Here is an 18,642-nt window from a genome sequence, read left to right as displayed (position 1 = left end):
CCAGATTCTCGAAGAATTCTTCTTCGGCCGGCGCCAAATGCGGCATCGAGCGACGTCGCTGGATCCGGAGCGAGGGGTGGACTAGGGACGGCGTTGTGCGGGTACGACGCCAGGGATGACACCCTAGGGGCCTACGCCGGCGGGGTCATAAGGTCGACCAGCGGAGACCCGGAACCGGATCCAGTGGGGCCCTGCGGCGCCGGGACCGAAGTCGCCGACGGCACCAGGGCCGAAGCACCCGACGGCGCTGGGGCCGAAGCACCCAGCCCGCTTGGACTCCCAGTCGGGCCGCTTGGCCCGAAGGCACCACGGAACCCGACGGAGGAGAGAGCGACCTCATGACCATGAGGAAGGCGTCGATCTCATCCGGCGTCGCGTTCTGCCTAGGGACCGGCGGGTATGGAGCAGGTCGCGACGCCTGCGGCTCCGGCGGAGCCGCGTGGGCGGTGTCACCCGAACGCCCGGCCGCATCGCGCAAGCGTCGGGGAGAGTCAGAAGAGCGATGTCGCCTCTTCGACTTCTTGTGCCTCTTACCCGAGGACTTGGAGCCCGACGAGTGGTGTTGACTCGTTGGCTGTGATGACTCCGGCCCCGCGACCGGTCCCTTGACCTCCTTCCGGACCAGGACCTTGAGCGGCGCGGGGCCGACTGCCGGAGCTCGAGGCACTTACGGGACCGCTCCCCCCTAGCCTTCGACGTCAAGGCCCGACAGTCTGGGCACGACTTGTCATCGTGGTCGGGCCCCAGGCAATGTAGGCACCGGCGATGGGGGTCGGTAACCGACATCAGTCGATTGCAGTTGGCACAGGGCTTGAACCCGGGCATCCCTACCGGCACCGATGGGAGTCGTAGACTCAAAACGGATCCAAAAAGGATCGAAAAAGCATAGTCAAAAAGTGAATAAAGGGTACCACTTTCTCCGGACCTGCGCTTGCTGGCGCGGAAAAAAGAAGAACTAACGTCAGCGAGCGAGGGAGGTGTCTAAGTACTCCGACGACGTCATCCCGTCGCCGACGACGGACGCGGAGCCACAGATGACGCCTACCGACGCACAGGGGTACTGCTATGCAACATTTTCCGGATCCAGTCTGACGCCTGGGGATATTCTAAGGTAAGGAATCTAAAACTAACCTGTTTCTTTCAGATAAATAAATTGGGAGGGAGAGCAAGGAAAGCGAGACGATCCCATTGAGTGATAACAGAAAACTTATTGTCCCCATGCATTGGTTTAGAAGACAGCCCTGTTCACAATAGAATACCATAGGTTTTCCCACTATTTTAACTACCATGTCCGTGCATGTGATTGCAGATAGAGATGTAAAAAATATTCACTACACAAAGAGTTCTGAGTAACATATTAAATTTATAATACTGGATACTTGTATCAAAAGCATTATGCGCTTCTTACATAAAACAAGTTATTTACGAGAACCATGTTTCAAGCAAGTGGGCACGCATCGTGTATATAGACTTATGTAAATAATTAAGAAATAAATACACTGTCCCACTGTGCTTAGTAACATTCTGTTATCTTGTAGTTTATATTTACAATGGGTTTCTAGACCACCAATTCCAGTTCATGAATACCTAAGAAAAACAAGTGAAAAATACATCTAAAAGATTAATATATGAAAAACCAGTGAATGAACAGGTACGTTAGGTTTAAATTCAATTACATAATACAGTCTTCAGTCTCATCACCTGTTCACAAATGTATAAATAAAGCCTCTCCAATATTTAACTCTCTCGGCTCCAGTCCCTGGCATCAAACTCAAGAATGTATTAGGGTTCTAGGCACTGGCGCATTATTTCCCTGTTCCTGTCTTGTATATGTCTGGGAACATTGTCCCCTACATATCTAAGATGTTCTATTTTTCCTCATTGATACATTTGATTGTGTTTGGCTACTAGGAAATTAAAATCATATATTTAAAAGGCCATCCATTTGCCTTATCCAAACTATATTACCTGAGAACTATTTGTAACGTACGCTACCAACAAACTGTTCTTCCCACCAGCCCATATGCAAATTAGCGTAACTGGGTGTGGAGCCAAAGGCACTTCATCACCCCAGGTATGTTGAATTAAAGTAGAGCTTTCATAATTGTTTCTCAAAATGAGCTGTAAAGTGACAAAGACTTTCACTAAAACGGTTAAACATTTTTTTGGGCTGTGGCCTGCTTTCTTATTTGGGCAAGCTCTGTGTATTTGTTTGATGGTGTAATGAGTTTCATCTAGTGATGGGTGTCGGTGGAGTGATACCTGTTGGTTCCCTCACCTCTTGCACTACAAGGTGTTTTGAATGGAAATATAGCCTTGTGACTACATGTGCTCTTTCCTATTTCTGCCTATGTTTACTGTTTTGTGCTTGAGATTTTTTAATTAAATAAATTAAAAAATAAAATGTTTTCTTCAAACAAATTATTTTTTTATTTAAACTTTTAATACATGAAAAAGTTTCCTTTTTTCCACAATTTCCCCTAACTGCTGGTAGTTGTTTCCTCTCTTGGATAATTTTTATCAGTTTCCTTTGATCTACTTGTGTGTGGCTATGTGTGGTATGTCGAACACACAAAAGGTGATGCGTGGATGCTTCCAATAAGTCTAACCACTGTCAATTACTCAGGGTACCATTACAACCCATTGTTCTTTTGCCCACTATGCCACCTCAAATTAGAACGAGTGATATGCAAATCAGTCTTGTAACTGCTCCAATAGGAACAGTACAGCCTGAACTGCCACGCACTTCCTCTTGGAATCAAAACACAAGCAACCCAAGACCGGTTTCACCCAGATTGGGCCTTTTCAGTCGGTGTAGCTTGGTTCCAGGGACACAGTGAGCAAGGAACCCACATTTGGACATACTCTTGGTCACTTAGGGAAATGCATCCAGCACACAAAATGTGATTGCAGGATGTTAGCTATAAGTCTTACCACTGGCAATCGCTTGGGGTAGAGATCCAACCCATTGTTCTTTGGCTTACCCTTCCTGCTACCTCAGATTAGACCCAGTCATATGCAAATCAGTCTTGACCCTGCTACCATAGGAACAATCAAGCGCAAATTGCCAAGCGAGGTCCTCCCTGAACCGGAACACAAGAACCCAAGACCAGTTTCGCCTTCAATAGAGCTCTTCAGTTGGGTGTAGCTTGGTTCCAGTGGCACAGCGAGCAAGGGAGCCACGTCTAAGCATACCCATGCTACTTAGGATGGTACTTCAAACTCACAAAAGGTGATGGGTGGATGCTTGCAGTAGGTCTTCGTCAGTATGTCTAGCTTGCCAGTGGTTATACTTATTGCAAGCATCCTCCATATCCTCAGCAAAACTGGTAATGGGTTTCTTGGGTTCGGAGAGGACCTGGCGGAGCAGTTCAGACTGAACTGTTCCTATTGCAGCGGGGTGAAGACTGATTTGCAAATGGCTGGATCGAATCAGAGTGGTGGGCAGATGGGTTGGAATGCTACCCCGAGAGATTGCCAGTGGTTGGACTTACTGCAAGCAGCCTCCCATAACCTTTTGTGTGTTTTAAGTGTAGTATGTGACATAGTTCAAGGCTTGGCTGTAGTAGACAGTTTGCTTTGCAGTGCAACTTAAGTAGATGTGGTTGTATATTTGGTGGATAGCACTTGTCTTACTCTTTTGTAGGTGTGTTTTCCTATTTGCTTGAGCTTCCTATGGCCCTCCTTGATTTTCCATCTTACTCCTCCCAGTTTTTAGGAGATATTCCCCATTTTCCTGCCACTCCTCCTTGCCTCTCTGATATTTACACCAAAAAAATATTCCTACACGTGCAGACTTCTCTACACTTGTGGTGGAGAATTTGGCACATTTTAAATAGGAGAATACTAGACGGGGATCTCCTCCTGGTCCTTAGTGAATAGCTTTCATGAGTGTTACTTAACATACTTGAAAATGCTTTGGTGAATAGGCCACTGATGTTTACCCACTTTCTGACTTGTTTTCCCTTGCAAATTCCTCAAGCAATAATTGGTGAAGTTGTGTAGGAAATGTGTTACTGGTTAGGAGTCTAAAATCGGGCACAACCATCCTTTGCCCCCCAATGTTAGTTGCTACTTCTCTCACAATGAGCCCTTTAACATTTTTTATAGAACGAATATAATATAATTTGCAATTCTCCATGATAGAAGGGAAGTTGTTCAAAGAGTTATTAATGTAAAGACAATTAGCAAACATGGGTACAGTTAATACATTTCCTTGCATATGCCATGCCAGCATTATTCCAAAAGTCGTTATGGATTTTAATGACAGTCGAAATCTGAAAAAATTTAGAAACATAAAGATGTAACATCTACTGTTTTTCTTTCGGCAGAGAAAACAAATGAACTTGATGAGATCTTATCTGAGCTGGACCTGAAGCGTTATCGTGACAAAAGACTTACATTGAGAGAGATTCTAGAAACTGGTCCAGAAGATGGAGAGCATTTTCAGTGCCTCACTTTGCAAGATGTACCTTGGCACTTCCTAAATAAGCTCCTGGCCCTAAACATGACAGCAAGAAACACATGTCTTGTATTGAATTCTGTGGATGAACAAGCCGATAAAGAGGATAGCGAAGAATTTGATGTCGGTACATTTGATGATGAAAATCTCTCTGTGAAATCTTATAACCCTCTTGATGTTCTTTGCGCCCTCCTGCATTGCACAGATAGCTTTTTACAACAGGAGATTCTGTTAAAAATGTCCATGTGCCAGTTTGCTCTTCCCCTAATGCTGCCCCCTTGTGATGGTACCAAGTGCACATTCCTCCTGTGGGCGATGAGGGACATTGTAAAAAAGTGGAGGCCTCATTCACTGACAGATAGCAAAGGATTCAGGGAAGAAAGCCTGGCACTCATACCAATGCCGACAATTTCCTTTGTACGTCTAGGGAGACGCAGGTTATCCAAGTCTAAGATTCTAAATGAGGTTCTCAGCCCTGCTCAGCAGCACCATGACACCTTCATCCATTGGGACATGAAATCGGGGAATTTTCCACGAAGGCTATCTGACGGGTTAGTGGAGATTTCCTGGTATTTTCCTGGTGGGAGGGAATATTCAGACATTTTCCCAGAGCCTGTTGCATTTGCAAATCTACGAGGAGATATAGAGTCCCACTGGCCACAGTTCAGCTTTTTAACTGAGGTTTCATCTGCTGTCTTTATATATGTTGAAGATATTAGTAAGAGGGAGTTTGAATTACTTTCATCTTTAAAATCTGAAAATAAATGCTACTTTATTTTTCATTGCCATTCTGCGCAATCTCAAATAACCTTGAAACATATTAACAAATTAACTCAATATGTGAAAGTGCGACAGTCACGAATTTTGAAGAAGGATACAAGCATGAATGATGCAACATTTGCAGCAAAACTTCAATCCATGATATTGAAGGTAATGAAGCATTCACCAAAAGTAGTGACTCTAGAAGAGATGGCTGTCACAGCACGTGAACTAGGAATTAGGGTAGACGAGGACTGTGATGAATGCCAGAATGCCATGGAGTGCGCTAAACAGATCACTGAAAACATTGAAGATGTTGCAGAATATAAGAAGGAAATGATGAAACTACAGGGCGAGCCTTGGAAAAAACTGGCAAAAATAGAGAAAGAATTTTGCCGATTAAAAAGACAAGGCAAGACCCATACTGAGGATTATAAATGTCAGTTAAATAAAGAACTATCAGAGCTTCGTGCTGAACAGAATAAATGTGACCTTACAGATGGCATGATCAATTTCCTTAATGGCATACGACATCTATCAAAAGTGGAGAAACACTATTTTATTAAGTGGATGAAATTTGGACTTGATGCTATTGCAAGAAAAAATCTTTCGAGTCTGAGAGAAGAATATAAAGAAAAGTCTAAAGATTCAACAAGTGACCCAAAAGAGCTGGCCCAATTAGACAAAGCAATATCAGAGCATTCGCTCGGTGTTGAACATTTTATGCGTGAGATGGGGCAGTTTTATGAGGCCGAATGTTCAATGAAAGTGAAGGATCATAGGCAATTTACCCAACTACCTGGTATTGCTGCAGATCTAATGCTCGAAGGGTTTCCTCTGGAACTAATTGACGGAGATGCCTCCAATATCCCCCTGCAGTGGGTGACAGATGTCCTGACAGAACTTGATAAAAAGCTTAAAGGACAATGCCGGTTGATGGTTATGGCAGTGTTAGGAGTGCAGAGCACGGGGAAATCTACTCTACTGAACACCATGTTTGGGCTCCAATTCTCAGTGAGCAGTGGTAGATGCACAAGGGGAGCTTTCATGTTACTCATGAAAGTAAAAGAGAAGCATAGAGAGGATCTTGGCTGTGATTTCATCATGGTCATTGACACAGAAGGCTTGAAGGCTCCTGAACTGATGACCCTTGAGGACAGCTATGAGCACGACAATGAACTGGCAACCCTGGTAGTTGGGTTAAGTGACATCACAATCATTAACATGGCAATGGAGAATGCCACTGAAATGAAGGATATCTTGCAAATTGTGGTTCATTCTTTTCTCAGAATGGAAAGTGTTGGGAAGACACCAAACTGTCAATTTGTGCATCAGAACGTCAGTGACATATCAGCTCATGACCAAAACATGCGGGACAGGAAAAATCTCCTGGATCAGATGGATAAAATGACAAAAGCGGCTGCCAAGATGGAAAAACAGAACAAGGAAATTACATTTTCTGACATTATGGAATATGATCATGATAAGCACAATTGGTACATCCCAGGCCTCTGGCACGGTGTCCCACCCATGGCTCCCGTGAATCTAGGGTACAGTGAAAAGGTTCTTGAACTGAAAAAATACTTGTTTGAATTTATAAGAGAACGTACACAGAAGTGGGATGCCATGAAAATACCACAGTTTAAGGAGTGGGTAAAGAGCTTGTGGAATGCTGTAAAACATGAAAATTTCATCTTTAGCTTCAGAAATAGCTTGGTCGCAGAAGCTTACAACCAACTAGCAATTGAGTACAGTCGGTGGGAATGGGCCTTCCGCAAGGACATTCATCTTTGGGTGACTAGCAAGGAAACTGCAATACAGAATCATTCATCAACAGAACTTAATAAAAGCATTTTTCAGAAATTGGAAGCAGAGGCATCCCAGAAGCTTCTCACTGGAGAAAAGAACATTATAGATTCTCTGGACAAATATTTCGAAAGTGGAGTTGAAAATCTGAATCTGATAGAAAAATACAGAGAGGATTTTATCAAAAGCACAAAAGGTCTCAGGTATGAGCTTGAAATGTATTCTAAAAAACGGTGGCACGAAGCTATTCAGATCCAAAAAGGAAGACACAAACTGAAAGATCTCCAGCATGTTTACATTAAAACTCTTGAGGATAAAGTGGTAAAACTTTTAGATGAGTGCAGGATGAAACATTCGCAGCTAGGTGATGAGGAGCTGAAGAAAGAATTTGAAGATATGTGGAGACAGACACTTTCAGAGTTACAATTCAGCCACCTAGAAAAATGTCAGGTTGCAGAGGATATGTACCTTCAGCTTATAAAGGATCTGAACAACCGTGGGAGTGCAGTAAATCAGATGGTCCAAACAGCTAAGAGTTTGAAGCGTGGAAACGAAGTATTTGTATTAAAAGAAAAACACTTTGAATGCTCGAAGATCTTTAAGATACTTGAATATTTGAGAATTCCCAGGAGAGTAAGACAAATAATTGGAAGTGAGTACTGGAATAAAACTGAAGAATTTGTTGCATCCCTAACTGATGTGTGTAGTAAATATGTCAGTGACAAAGTGAATTCCAAAACTGACTATGATGAAAATTTTTGCAGAGAATTACTGAATGCCATCAATGAAGAGCTCCAAGGCATTGATACTTCAAAACTTTGCATCAGCCCCCGCTTTGAAGTTGATTTGAAGCTTCATATTTTGGGAAAAGCAGCCATAGAGTTTCAGGCAATGCATGAAGAATACATCATAGAGAATGACCCCCGGCTCTCTCTGGACAAAGTTAAACCCCAGTATTTCTCTACCTTCAAAGACCTTTATTTGCAGAAGGATCAATGTCAAAAAAGCGCCCAGAATTTCTGTGACCTGTGCCTGAAACCAGCCCTTAAAGACTACATGAAGAATAGGCTTGGCCTAGAGATAGTGGATGACATCCTCAGCAGTGGACAATCTGAAAAATATTGCAGCCGAATGTTTTTCCAGTTTAGTGTACTGGTGCAGCTGCTGCGGAAAAGGAACTTTGAGGACTATGTGAATTACATGACCCAATATCAAGATTTCGTCAAAAAATGGATCTGGAATCACATTCTGGATTACTATCAAGGCCAAAATGGATTGGGAACCCTGGAACAAAACATCCTGGGTGCCATAATTAGGAAAATCAGTGGTACACTTAGCAGCTTGGAAAACAGTTCGAACACAGTTGCTGACTTCTTGGAAAATGTCAGCCATTCACTGCGGGAACAACTAGTAATCTCCCAGGAAAAGTTAAGGGCTGTGAGTTTTCAAAACAAATCCAACCTACAGCAGTTTTCCAAAGATGTTCTTTCCTTTCTTACAGAGATGGAGCATAGTATTCTATCCGAGTTTAAGTCCTGCAAAGTTCCTGAAATAATCTCAGCCTTGTCATTCAAGCCACAAGATGAGTTGTTTAAAAAAGTGTTTGGGTGTGGGGTGCAGTGTCCCTTCTGCAAAGTGGCATGCGTAGCAGGAGGGAGTGAACATCAGGAGCACTTCGCAGAGATCCATCGTCCTCAGGGATTGGGAAGAGTGATGGATCTCTTTTCCCAAAAGCTTGTTTATTCTTTATGTTCGTCGGATGTAGCCTCCAAAGTTCAATTTATTAATTCAGACACTGAATGGGAATTTGTTCCCTATAGCGAATACCGAAAAATTTATCCTAATTGGAAAATCCAGCCGGACCCGAGCATCAGTGCCTCATTATATTGGAAATTCATTTTTAAGGAGTTCAATAAACAATTAGCTGAGAGGTACCAGGCTAAGCCCGCAGATCTTCCAGATGATTGGGAAAAACTAACTGAAGAGCAAGCCCTAGAAAGCATACAAGAAGCTTTTAATATGACCTTATAATTGAAGCGGCTGGACGGCACTTAGTCTATTGAACGCCAGGTGTGCGAAACATTGCCGTCAACTGGTCTGTTAAAGGTGGAACTCCAGTGAACTCGCCTCGGGAAAAAAACCAATGCATACTATTCTAAAAAAATACTTTGGGGAAAAAAATATGTTTATTCCATGAATTGAAGGGAAAAGAGCTAACCATTTGCAAAACAACAGGAGTGTAAAATGCTGTTAGCGAGCAGAGGGAGAATATCACAAACTTGTGATGCTTGTACACAAATTATTTTAACAAGGTGATTGGTTTAACCCTTTGTAACTCAGTCTGTTCCTTTCTCTGTAATTTTGTTTTTTAGAGAAAATTCTGTTCATGGAGGAAATAATTCAAAAAGAAATGTCTTCTTCCGTTTACTCCATTTTAGCATTCCTAACCTCAGCAGCTGCTGTAACTGCCTCCGTCCACATCCTGCCCAAGTCTACTAATTTCTAGCATAGAAGGTGCATTAATTTAATTTTGAATCTAATTCTAGAGTGTTTTCGCCACAGCGCTGAACATAATTCCATTCACCCATATAGTCCCATATAGTCATTAAAAAAGGAAAAAGTCACAGTTAATTTGAAGAAGTAATGTTGCCTGAATGAGCGAGTCAGGCGAGGAATTTGAGACATATGCAAAGGAAGGTGACAGAAGAGGTAGACGGGACAGAGAAAGCTAGTGTGTTGCAGAGAGTGGGTGTTTGTAAGGGCGAAGTAGCGGAAAAGGAGGAGCAAAGTTGGTTGCCATTTAAAGAATGTAGGAACGAAAGACAGAATGGGGCTTGCTAAATCCAAATCAGAGTCTGCCCACTCGAGAGAATTAGTGGTGGAGGCTGTCTCTTAGGTACAAAGCGTGTCTCATCTTGCACATGAAACAATACAACAACACACAGTATTGTGGAGATAATTGTGTCCATTTTTTATTCCTATGCGGGCAGTCCTCCAATGGAGTATTTAGCACTTTCTTTGTAATGTAAATCGGAGGATTTTCCATAACAGGCCAACTCCAAATCAGGTTCTCTTTGGTTGATTGTCTTTTCCTAATTCTCCCCCGAGTCTAAAGAACTCTCTTTGAATTCAGCAAGAACAAGGGAAATGGATGATGCTTCGCTTCACAGGCGAGTCATTCATGATGGATATATTGGAAATTCTGTGCTCACAGTTGTGGATGTCCGGGTCCCAATGTCACCAGATCGGACACCATCAACACGGATTGTGTTCTAAATATACAGCAACTGTTCTATCAGGATCAAGTGAGTCTCTTTTCCTCTGAGGAGACGATATAGCGAAGCTCTGTTGTTGTGACAAGCCATGTGGTGTTTATAATTTGTGACTTTTATAATGGCGAATGACTCTCATCAAAGACTTGGCAGTCTCACAAGAATTTGTGGAGGTACAGCAAGAGCATCTACGCAAAAGTTAATGTGCAAATACTTTTGAGTAGAGAGTTTGTCGTGCCCTTTCCTTGGAGGGCCTATTTTCAGCGAATGACCATTCTGCTCTCCTCTAGATTTTGATGGATGCAGCCATTTGTACCATTAGGTTAGAACACCACACCTACACGCACCTGAAAACGGCCCCTTAACTGGAGAGCATTGAAAGGCAGAAATGACTATGGCCACTGTATGGTACCAAGTGGATGATGGATGACAGCATCATTGTACCCAGCACTCTAGGTTATTTTAGAAACCCTTCCTGGAAATTAGATCAGGGCCCACTGCAAACTCTCCGCTCTTCCTCTTCTGAGTTAGCTGAAACGAGGACCGCTATAACAAACTGTCGTCCCTCTTATCACACACTGTATGGTAAGCACATGCATGTGAGGTGGTGGTGCATTGTTCCAGATACTTACATCCTTCAGGATTTGCAACATAGATCAATTGTCAGCCCTTGATCCTTTTGAGTCAAGATATGCAAAGACCATGTGTCAGCCTATTATCCTTCAGACATGGCTGCTATCTGCATTATGTTCTGCCATCTTTGGGTCATCTCAGAATCTTGCTCTCCAGTTGACGGGTTCAAGAGAAGTGGAAAGGAGGAACCTGGAGCCAGGAAAAGGACGGGACAACATGGATGAATGAGAACTCAGTCTTATTTAAAATACATTTACAATGGTACAAGCCTAAAGTAACAAATGCAAGGAATATAAGTCATGAAAAGAAAAATCAAACGATTCCAGGGAAGAGCAATTGAGCTCAGAATGCATGTACCAGGGTTTGCACACACTACTGAGGTCTTCATATAAGTCGCAGTCACACATTGGTTGCTCAATCGTCTCGTCCACCCTGGTTGGAAAAAGGCAGCTGACTTACTGGTCACAGGTTCATTGGCCTCTGGCAGTTAACTTAATGCTTTGATTTGAAATTATAATAAAATATATTCTTCTCAAAACAAAACAAGCAATACAGATAACACCAGTGATTTCCATACAGAGGCTCAGTAAGAGGAGATAGTAATGTTTTTGAACAGTAATCCTTTATATTTGTACTTGTGGTCTGCTTACCACTTTCACACTTGTTATATTTCAGGAAAAAACATTTCATAAGAAAGTAATTCATCCTTAAATTTATGTAATAGGATTAAATGTTCCACCTAGAGATCCCAATAGCAAATCTTTAAGAGCTCTCCAATCTATCACTAACAATACTTTTTGGCAGATTTGACCCCATACTATTCTTATACTTACCAAACATAAAATATACACATCCTTGTTTATGTTGATTGTGACCCCCTGAATAATGGGTGATGTACTGTTGCAAGCACCCACACCTATATGAAGAAAACATCCCTTTAAACACTGCCTGCTGTCAGCCTAGGCCTTTCCATAGGGGCCACAGGAAAATCACCATACAAACAAGTTTACTGGAGGAAACCTACATTTGTTGATTTGGTATCTATCTATCTGCACATTGAGAGGAGCGCAAAAAACTCTAATAAATAGCCGTAAGAGCACATGATATCAAAATATTCCCCATCCAACACACATCTGAAGGCATTATTTTTTTTAAGCCAATTGATATTATTTGTGTCTTAGGCCAATTTATACTGAAGTAGTTTATTTTTGCATATTCTCTCAATTAATAGACTAATCTTTGCAGGCCAACCCGGGTTAGGCCACAGCTGTGTGCATGAGGAAATTGAAACTCTGATGTCTGCTAGTTTAGGAAGGAAAATGCTACAAGATTAAAGAAAGTTTGGAGGATCACTTAAGTAGAGCAAACATGAAGGAAAGGCCAAATGACAACCTTGGACTAGACCATTATAATTTTATGTAACATATTCCATTAGTTGAGTTTTTGATTGTACACTAGGGGTCTCATTACGATGTTGGGTGGAAAGCCTCAGCCCGACACCGTCTCTGATTCGGGACCGGTGGTTCTGACTGTCTGATTACGATGTGACCGAACAGTGTTCGGTCCGATTCCTATTGTTTCCTATGGGAGCTCGTGTTATGCCAGAGAACTGTCTGTAACACAGGGTCCTATTGGGAAATGGAGTATGTGTGTGTAAAACCTTGCACCCTATCGCAGGCACCTTATGGTGCCTGCCACACAGTGCAGGGGTTTACAGAACTGTTGGCCGCAGGGCTAGGGGGCCCTGCCAGGGAGTCTAGAGTCACTTTCCGATAGCCTTTCTGTGTCAGAAAGGCCGGTGTAGAAAGGCTGTTGGAAACCGACATCATAATCCAGACTGCAGAAACGACGTCCATAGGGGGCAACGACTAGAATAGTCTGCGAGTCGGTCAGAACCAATTCGGAATGACTGGCCTGTTAACGCTCCAACCTCTAACATCATAATCAGGCGGTCAGACTGTAAACTGACTCCAATGCGGTCTGTAAGATTCCAACTGCTGGGCAGAGGCTTTCCGCCCGATATCGTAATGAGCCCCCAAGAGTCTGTATCAAATTATATTTGGATTTAGTAAGCCTGGATCTGTTTCCCACTTGTGTCATCTCTTCTGTCATCTCTGAGCAAGTATCTTGATCAATATGATTGACTATGGCTTTCAGAACTCTGAAGGAGGAATTAATACCCATCTTCTGTTGCTTAATAAACTGTAGAAGCCACCTCTTTTTTGCAGTTTTAACATCAAAGGCATCATTTAGCTCATGGGTGAGCCGCCAATCCTCTGGGAAAGCAGAGTCTTGCAGAGACCCAGCCACCATATTTAATGTTCCTCACTGACTTGCATGGTGGAGAAGTTTTGCCAAAAGTGCTCCCAACAAGACGATGAGAGCAGTTTTGGAGAAAGACTCATGCTGAACAGAACACCATGTTGTGTAGTCCAGGTAGGCTTTTTTTAAAGGAAAGGTTCAAAGCAAACCTAGATGAGTATGGACATTTCTCCCTGGTCTTCATTTTCCTCTTTGCAACTACTGTCCCTATTACTGCATTCTTCAACAGGAAGAGACAATGTCAGAAGCCTTGCGGAGCCCTGAAGCTCGTGGCCTTTTGATGGATGGGCCACCTCAAAAGGTTTTTGGTGGCAGAGTCAGCTGAGGCTCAATGAATGGAAACCAAACATCTCCGCCTTTTTATGAGTTGAAGTAAACACTGAATTTGAGTCAAACATCTGTGGGTTTACTCCAGATGTCCTGTTAGCACCATATCCTAAATTAGGCACCTAGCCTTTTAGTTCTTGAGTAATGAGTGCTAGAGAGTTAGAAGATGCAGTAAGCAGTTTCAGTCACAGTCAAGATATATTTCAGACACCAAACAGTGACTGAAATGTATTTGGTGGTGAATTACTTCATTTAAGCTAATAGCAACCATACCCCCACCACCCATTTAGATGGATGTTGAGTAGAGCATTCTTGGAAAACGAAATAGACTGAGGTGATTACCTCTTTTGGAGAGAAACAACCCAACCTAGGGTCTTGTCCTTCCTTCCTGCTTTTAGCTTCACTAAAACAATTTCCAAACAAAACTTATGAAGTCTTTTTCAAAATCATAAGGATACAAGTCACACTGTCAACACTAAGGGGTTGCGCTCCCCTTAGTGTTAACTGTAGTGTTGACACTGAGGAGAGACAAATTGTGTACTGCATGTACCATGATGTAAAGGAGTACACGTTTCTGGGATATGATTTAGTGTCCGGCCACACCTTTTCCCTGCCCAAACTGATTTTTTCATGACCTCCTCTACCATTTATCACATGTTCCTAATGGTCCTTTTTGTAAAATTCGCATTCTGGCCCATCGATTACTCTTCATCCCGCACAAGCCAGAGAGTACGGCCTAAGCCGGCGATACTGGCCCAACTGCGGACGTAAAGATACGACTCGTAAATGACCACTGTGAGTACCAAAAGTCATAAAGTTACACTTTTGTCTCAAATTGCCTTTATGAATCAGGCCCACATATTTACTGCTTTGGGCTTCCTCATCCCAGTTTTCTGCAGCCTCATTAATTGATCATAGATCATGGCTGGAGCACAATCAGTAGCCAATGGCATCTATCATCATTTTCTCAGATGGACAGCTGCCGGAATTCACAACTGCAATACAGTATTGCTGTCTGTGCACATGTGTGTGCACATTACAAGCACAGTGCTTCTCAGGTGCAAATTCTTTTTCAAGCCCCCGTAGACAATCAAGAGCTTACAGACTACAAGCTTTTTCATCTGTTAAACTCTATGTCCTCAAAATATAAATCAAGATGCAGACAAAACTTCAAGCAGGGGGGAAGTCTTGACAGTAGGGGTTGTGGGACTCAGTAACAGCAGGTAGATAAGACCAAATGAAATTCAAAAGCTGTTCCTACAACCAAGATGTTTTTCAAGCTCCAATAGGCAATTCCAAACTGAAAGATTACAGGCCATCGGAACAAAGAGTGGAAATCTCAACAAACGGTCAACAAAGGCAGAGGCTTAGTGGCAGGGACTTAAAGACTCAAACAGCAGGAGGTAAAATCAAAATTCTCACCAAGAGACCGTGCTTTGCGGCGATTCCAGCCTTGGACACCTGCAGGCAGGAAGTAGAGGAAGCAGGAGAGGCGGGTGAGATGGAGAAGGAGATGTGGGTAGAGACTGCAGTTGGAAAACAGTAGAAGAGATGAGGTGAGACAGTGAAGGGAATCAATACCCTGACTAAGATGTAGAATGATGGTACATGAGATACTTATGGAAGCCAGAGACTGATTCCCCTTCACCCCCACAAAGTCGGTAGTAACACCACTCATGCTGGTTGACATAAAAAGGTACATTTACTGGCTGGCCTTTAGCTGGAATTGGAGGTGAAGGAAGAGGAGGAAGATGTCTGGAGACTCAGTTCCCAAGGTGCCATAGCTCATACAGGGAATGATGATCCAGGGACGGGGGTAAGCAAGTCACTGGGTGGGCAAGACTTCACCCTAGCCATCCTTTTGCCATGTGTGGCTATCTCCAGGCAATACAGGTTCGACATTTCACAGAAAGTTGTCTATTTGGCTGTGTGCAAGCTCTTATTCGTTTTTATCTAAGCCTGTCAAGGATTCGAAATTCTTCAAGAAATGTGCTGGACTTAGGTTGGACTGCTAGAGAGGAGTAGGAGAATATATCTATGAGTGAATGAGAAACACAGTGAGCACAGGAATCAAATCTAACACCCATCGCACTTATGGTGTTATAATGAAGTAAACAACGAAGCAATGGGTGGAATACTTGCAAAAAGTCTCAGCCAATGGTAATTGCTCAAGACCAATAAGAGTGTTACGACTGCAAGGATTGCTCGATGCAGTGTACATTGAGAACAGCTGTAGATGTCTTTGATAGAGAGCAATGACGCAAGTTATGACACATCAGGAGTATATGTTAACTGAGAGCCTGCCTCGTGAAATTGGCCTGTACTGTGTCTGCAGCCATATGACTGATAGGCATGAGTGAGGGAGTGTCGTGTGTCTGTGGTGGGTGACAGCCAATATCTAGAGGAACCATGTGAGGTTTGTTAGAAAGAATCTGAAAGAGGTGAATGCATACTTCACGCCCTGTTTCACAAAACGTGCCAGATGCAACCAGATGTGCTTCTCAGAGAGCGTTCCTTCAACACAGAAAGATCAGTCACACTGGGAGGTCTGTTGAGCACACATGAAGGATGCAGACACATTTAAAGCAAGCCATCTATTCCTGTATCTCTTTAAGCCTGCAGCTATTGATTGGCATATGGTTGCTAATAGGATGATAGACACTTAGGGCCTAATGACGAGTCTGGCAGTCTGAGGACCGCCAAACTAGCGGCGGTGGTGGCCAGCGACTGCTGCACTGGCAGCCTGACCATCCCATTACAAGTTGAGCGGTCGGACTGCCATTGCACCTCCACAATCGCCAAAGATCAGAGATTCCTGGCTGTGGCGAGTCGGTCTTGAGGCCGCAATATGCTTGGCAGGACTGCCACGGTCTCACCAAACATATTATGAGATTCCTCTCCGCCACAGTTTTCTGAGCGGTTCCTCCTCCATGTAAACAGTAGCAAAGATGAAACAAAGGGTTGCCTCTAGGCAATGGGATGCATGCAGGGGGGCATATGTTGTGCATGCACCCCTCTGAGTGCATGCACCCCAGTACCTGCATGGCATGGACTGCACCAGTCCATACCATGCAGGTACTGCCCTTGATGTTCTCATTGCGGTGCTTATTTCATAGGCTTCACCATGGGAACAACAAAGAGCCGCCCGCCAGTGACTAAAAAATTAATTATCTGGCCGGCGGTGTGCACACAGGTTTGGGGGTCCTGGAGTGGGCAGTGGCGTGGCAGCCCACTCCAGGACTGCCAAACTCATAATTGGGCCCTTAGTATCTTCCCATTGATGGCCTTATTCTTATGTTAAGGAACTGTGCAGGCAACGTGTCACGGTACCAGGTGCATGAACTATTGTATTCCTGTGATGGAGCCTGCCACAGCTTTAATCTCCAGGGAAACAGCTTAAGGTCTGGGACTGACCCCTGTAAAGGCAAAGAACATTTATGCATTTGCTGATTATATTTTTGCTCCAGTGGTTGAATTAATGTATTGTGCTGTGTACCATGTTCATGTAACAAAGTAACAATAATGAAACTAGCATAGTATGTTTTTGACACATTTACCCCATCAGACAATCACTAACTGACCATAAACATGAAGATAATACACCCCAAGCAACTGTGTAGTTTGATGGGTGCTGCCCACATCAGTTTTCTTTTCCCTGTCAACGTTCCTCACAGGCCAGAGCACGTGCTTGTGGAGGCAGGTAACAGGATCCTTGAGGGTAGCTGCGAGGAGTGAGGGGGAACAGGCGGACCATGAATACAAGAGGGACCGTATTGAAATAGCAGCCCTCACAGTTCAGTGAATCAATGGCGGCTTCCTTCAGACACAAGCTAGCTGCTCAGAGTGAAATGGCTTGCAACAGTGCATAGAACAAAAACATAAAGTTGCATAAGGAAAGAAACCGATGCAGATCGCTTTTCTGTTTTTAACGAACAAAAGTTGACTGGAGTTCATCATTAATCTTGTTGTTTTTCAAGACTTTGCTGAAACATACTGGATCAGTTGAGAGCTAGAGCTTAAAATGGAGTTACTAATGAAGCATTTATTTCTGTTTCGCAATGTAAGGTTTACAAGAAGGCCCCCAAAGATTTATTATGACCCTAGCAAAGCAGGGAGAGATTCTGATCTCTTCATAAAGCGTTCAACTCACCTGGAGTCCTGTATGAATGAAGGGAGAGTAGTAAAGGGTTCTCTTAAAATCTTTGCTCACTTTTCACGTTGTAACAAAATGTAAGTTCAGGTGCAAGCTGTTTAATGATATTAAACTGATTATTGGTGTTTGGAAGCACATGAACGTTTTAATCTGGTTGGTCTTCAGGAGTTCAAATTGGTTCAAATGTTAAATTAACGTTACATTAGAGTAAGCTGGATGTCTGCAAGCACCTCTCAGTGTCTTCCCCATGTACACAGGCCTGCTGACACCATGCAACTTCTTTGACCTTGCCTGTTATAATTGTGTTTTATTCATGTATCCTCCCAATTAAAACTCATTTACGTGCAAAATATTACCTTTTTGTTTTCTTTTAAAAATTGCTTGCTGATTGCTCTACAATTAATTGACACCATTGGCTATGGATGGTTCATGATCACAGAAACACCTGGAAAAAAATGCAATTATGTGCTGCAATTAGATTTGAACTCTCTTTCTGTAACAGAGTTTCGTAGTAGTATATTTTAATCATATATTCCTTGCATATTTGCTATTGTTGTACTTTGTTCTTTCTAAATTGTATTTGGTGTTAGATTTTGCATGCTAATGATGTAAACCCAAATAAAAATATAATTATGACATACATTGATGGTGTGAAGTTGGCCTCATTGTCTCTCCCATAAGTATGACCAGGTTTTTGTTCAGTCAACGGACACAGTCTGTGAATTTGTTGCAGCTGCACTCTTATCGATCCCTGTGTTTATCCTCACTATATAAAACCAGAATACCCAATGTGTCAACATAGAAAGCAAACACCCAATGGCAGGACTTGGCTTACTTTAATTCTTGCTGGTTGCCTGCTGTGTACATTTGGTACATCCCGGTCAAATGGCACACTAAATTTAAATGGC

The 18,642-nt window shown here is 43.0% G+C and overlaps 1 protein-coding gene across 1 annotated transcript in view; it reads left to right on the top strand.

Moving 5' to 3' along the window:
* LOC147703672 (interferon-induced very large GTPase 1-like) overlaps positions 1–18,376 on the top strand; it is a 74,910-nt gene extending 56,534 nt beyond the window's left edge. The window contains exon 6 of the mRNA XM_086932023.1: positions 4,332–18,376. Coding sequence (XP_086788149.1) covers positions 4,332–9,058 — 4,727 coding nt within the window. The 3' untranslated portion in view covers positions 9,059–18,376. The remainder of the gene's footprint in view (positions 1–4,331) is intronic.
* Positions 18,377–18,642: the final 266 nt, after the last annotated feature.

This window comes from Lissotriton vulgaris, chromosome 7 (assembly GCF_964263255.1).
Source record: "Lissotriton vulgaris chromosome 7, aLisVul1.2, whole genome shotgun sequence".
Taxonomy (NCBI): Eukaryota; Metazoa; Chordata; class Amphibia; order Caudata; family Salamandridae; genus Lissotriton; species Lissotriton vulgaris.
This window is presented reverse-complemented; position numbering and strand designations above follow the sequence as displayed.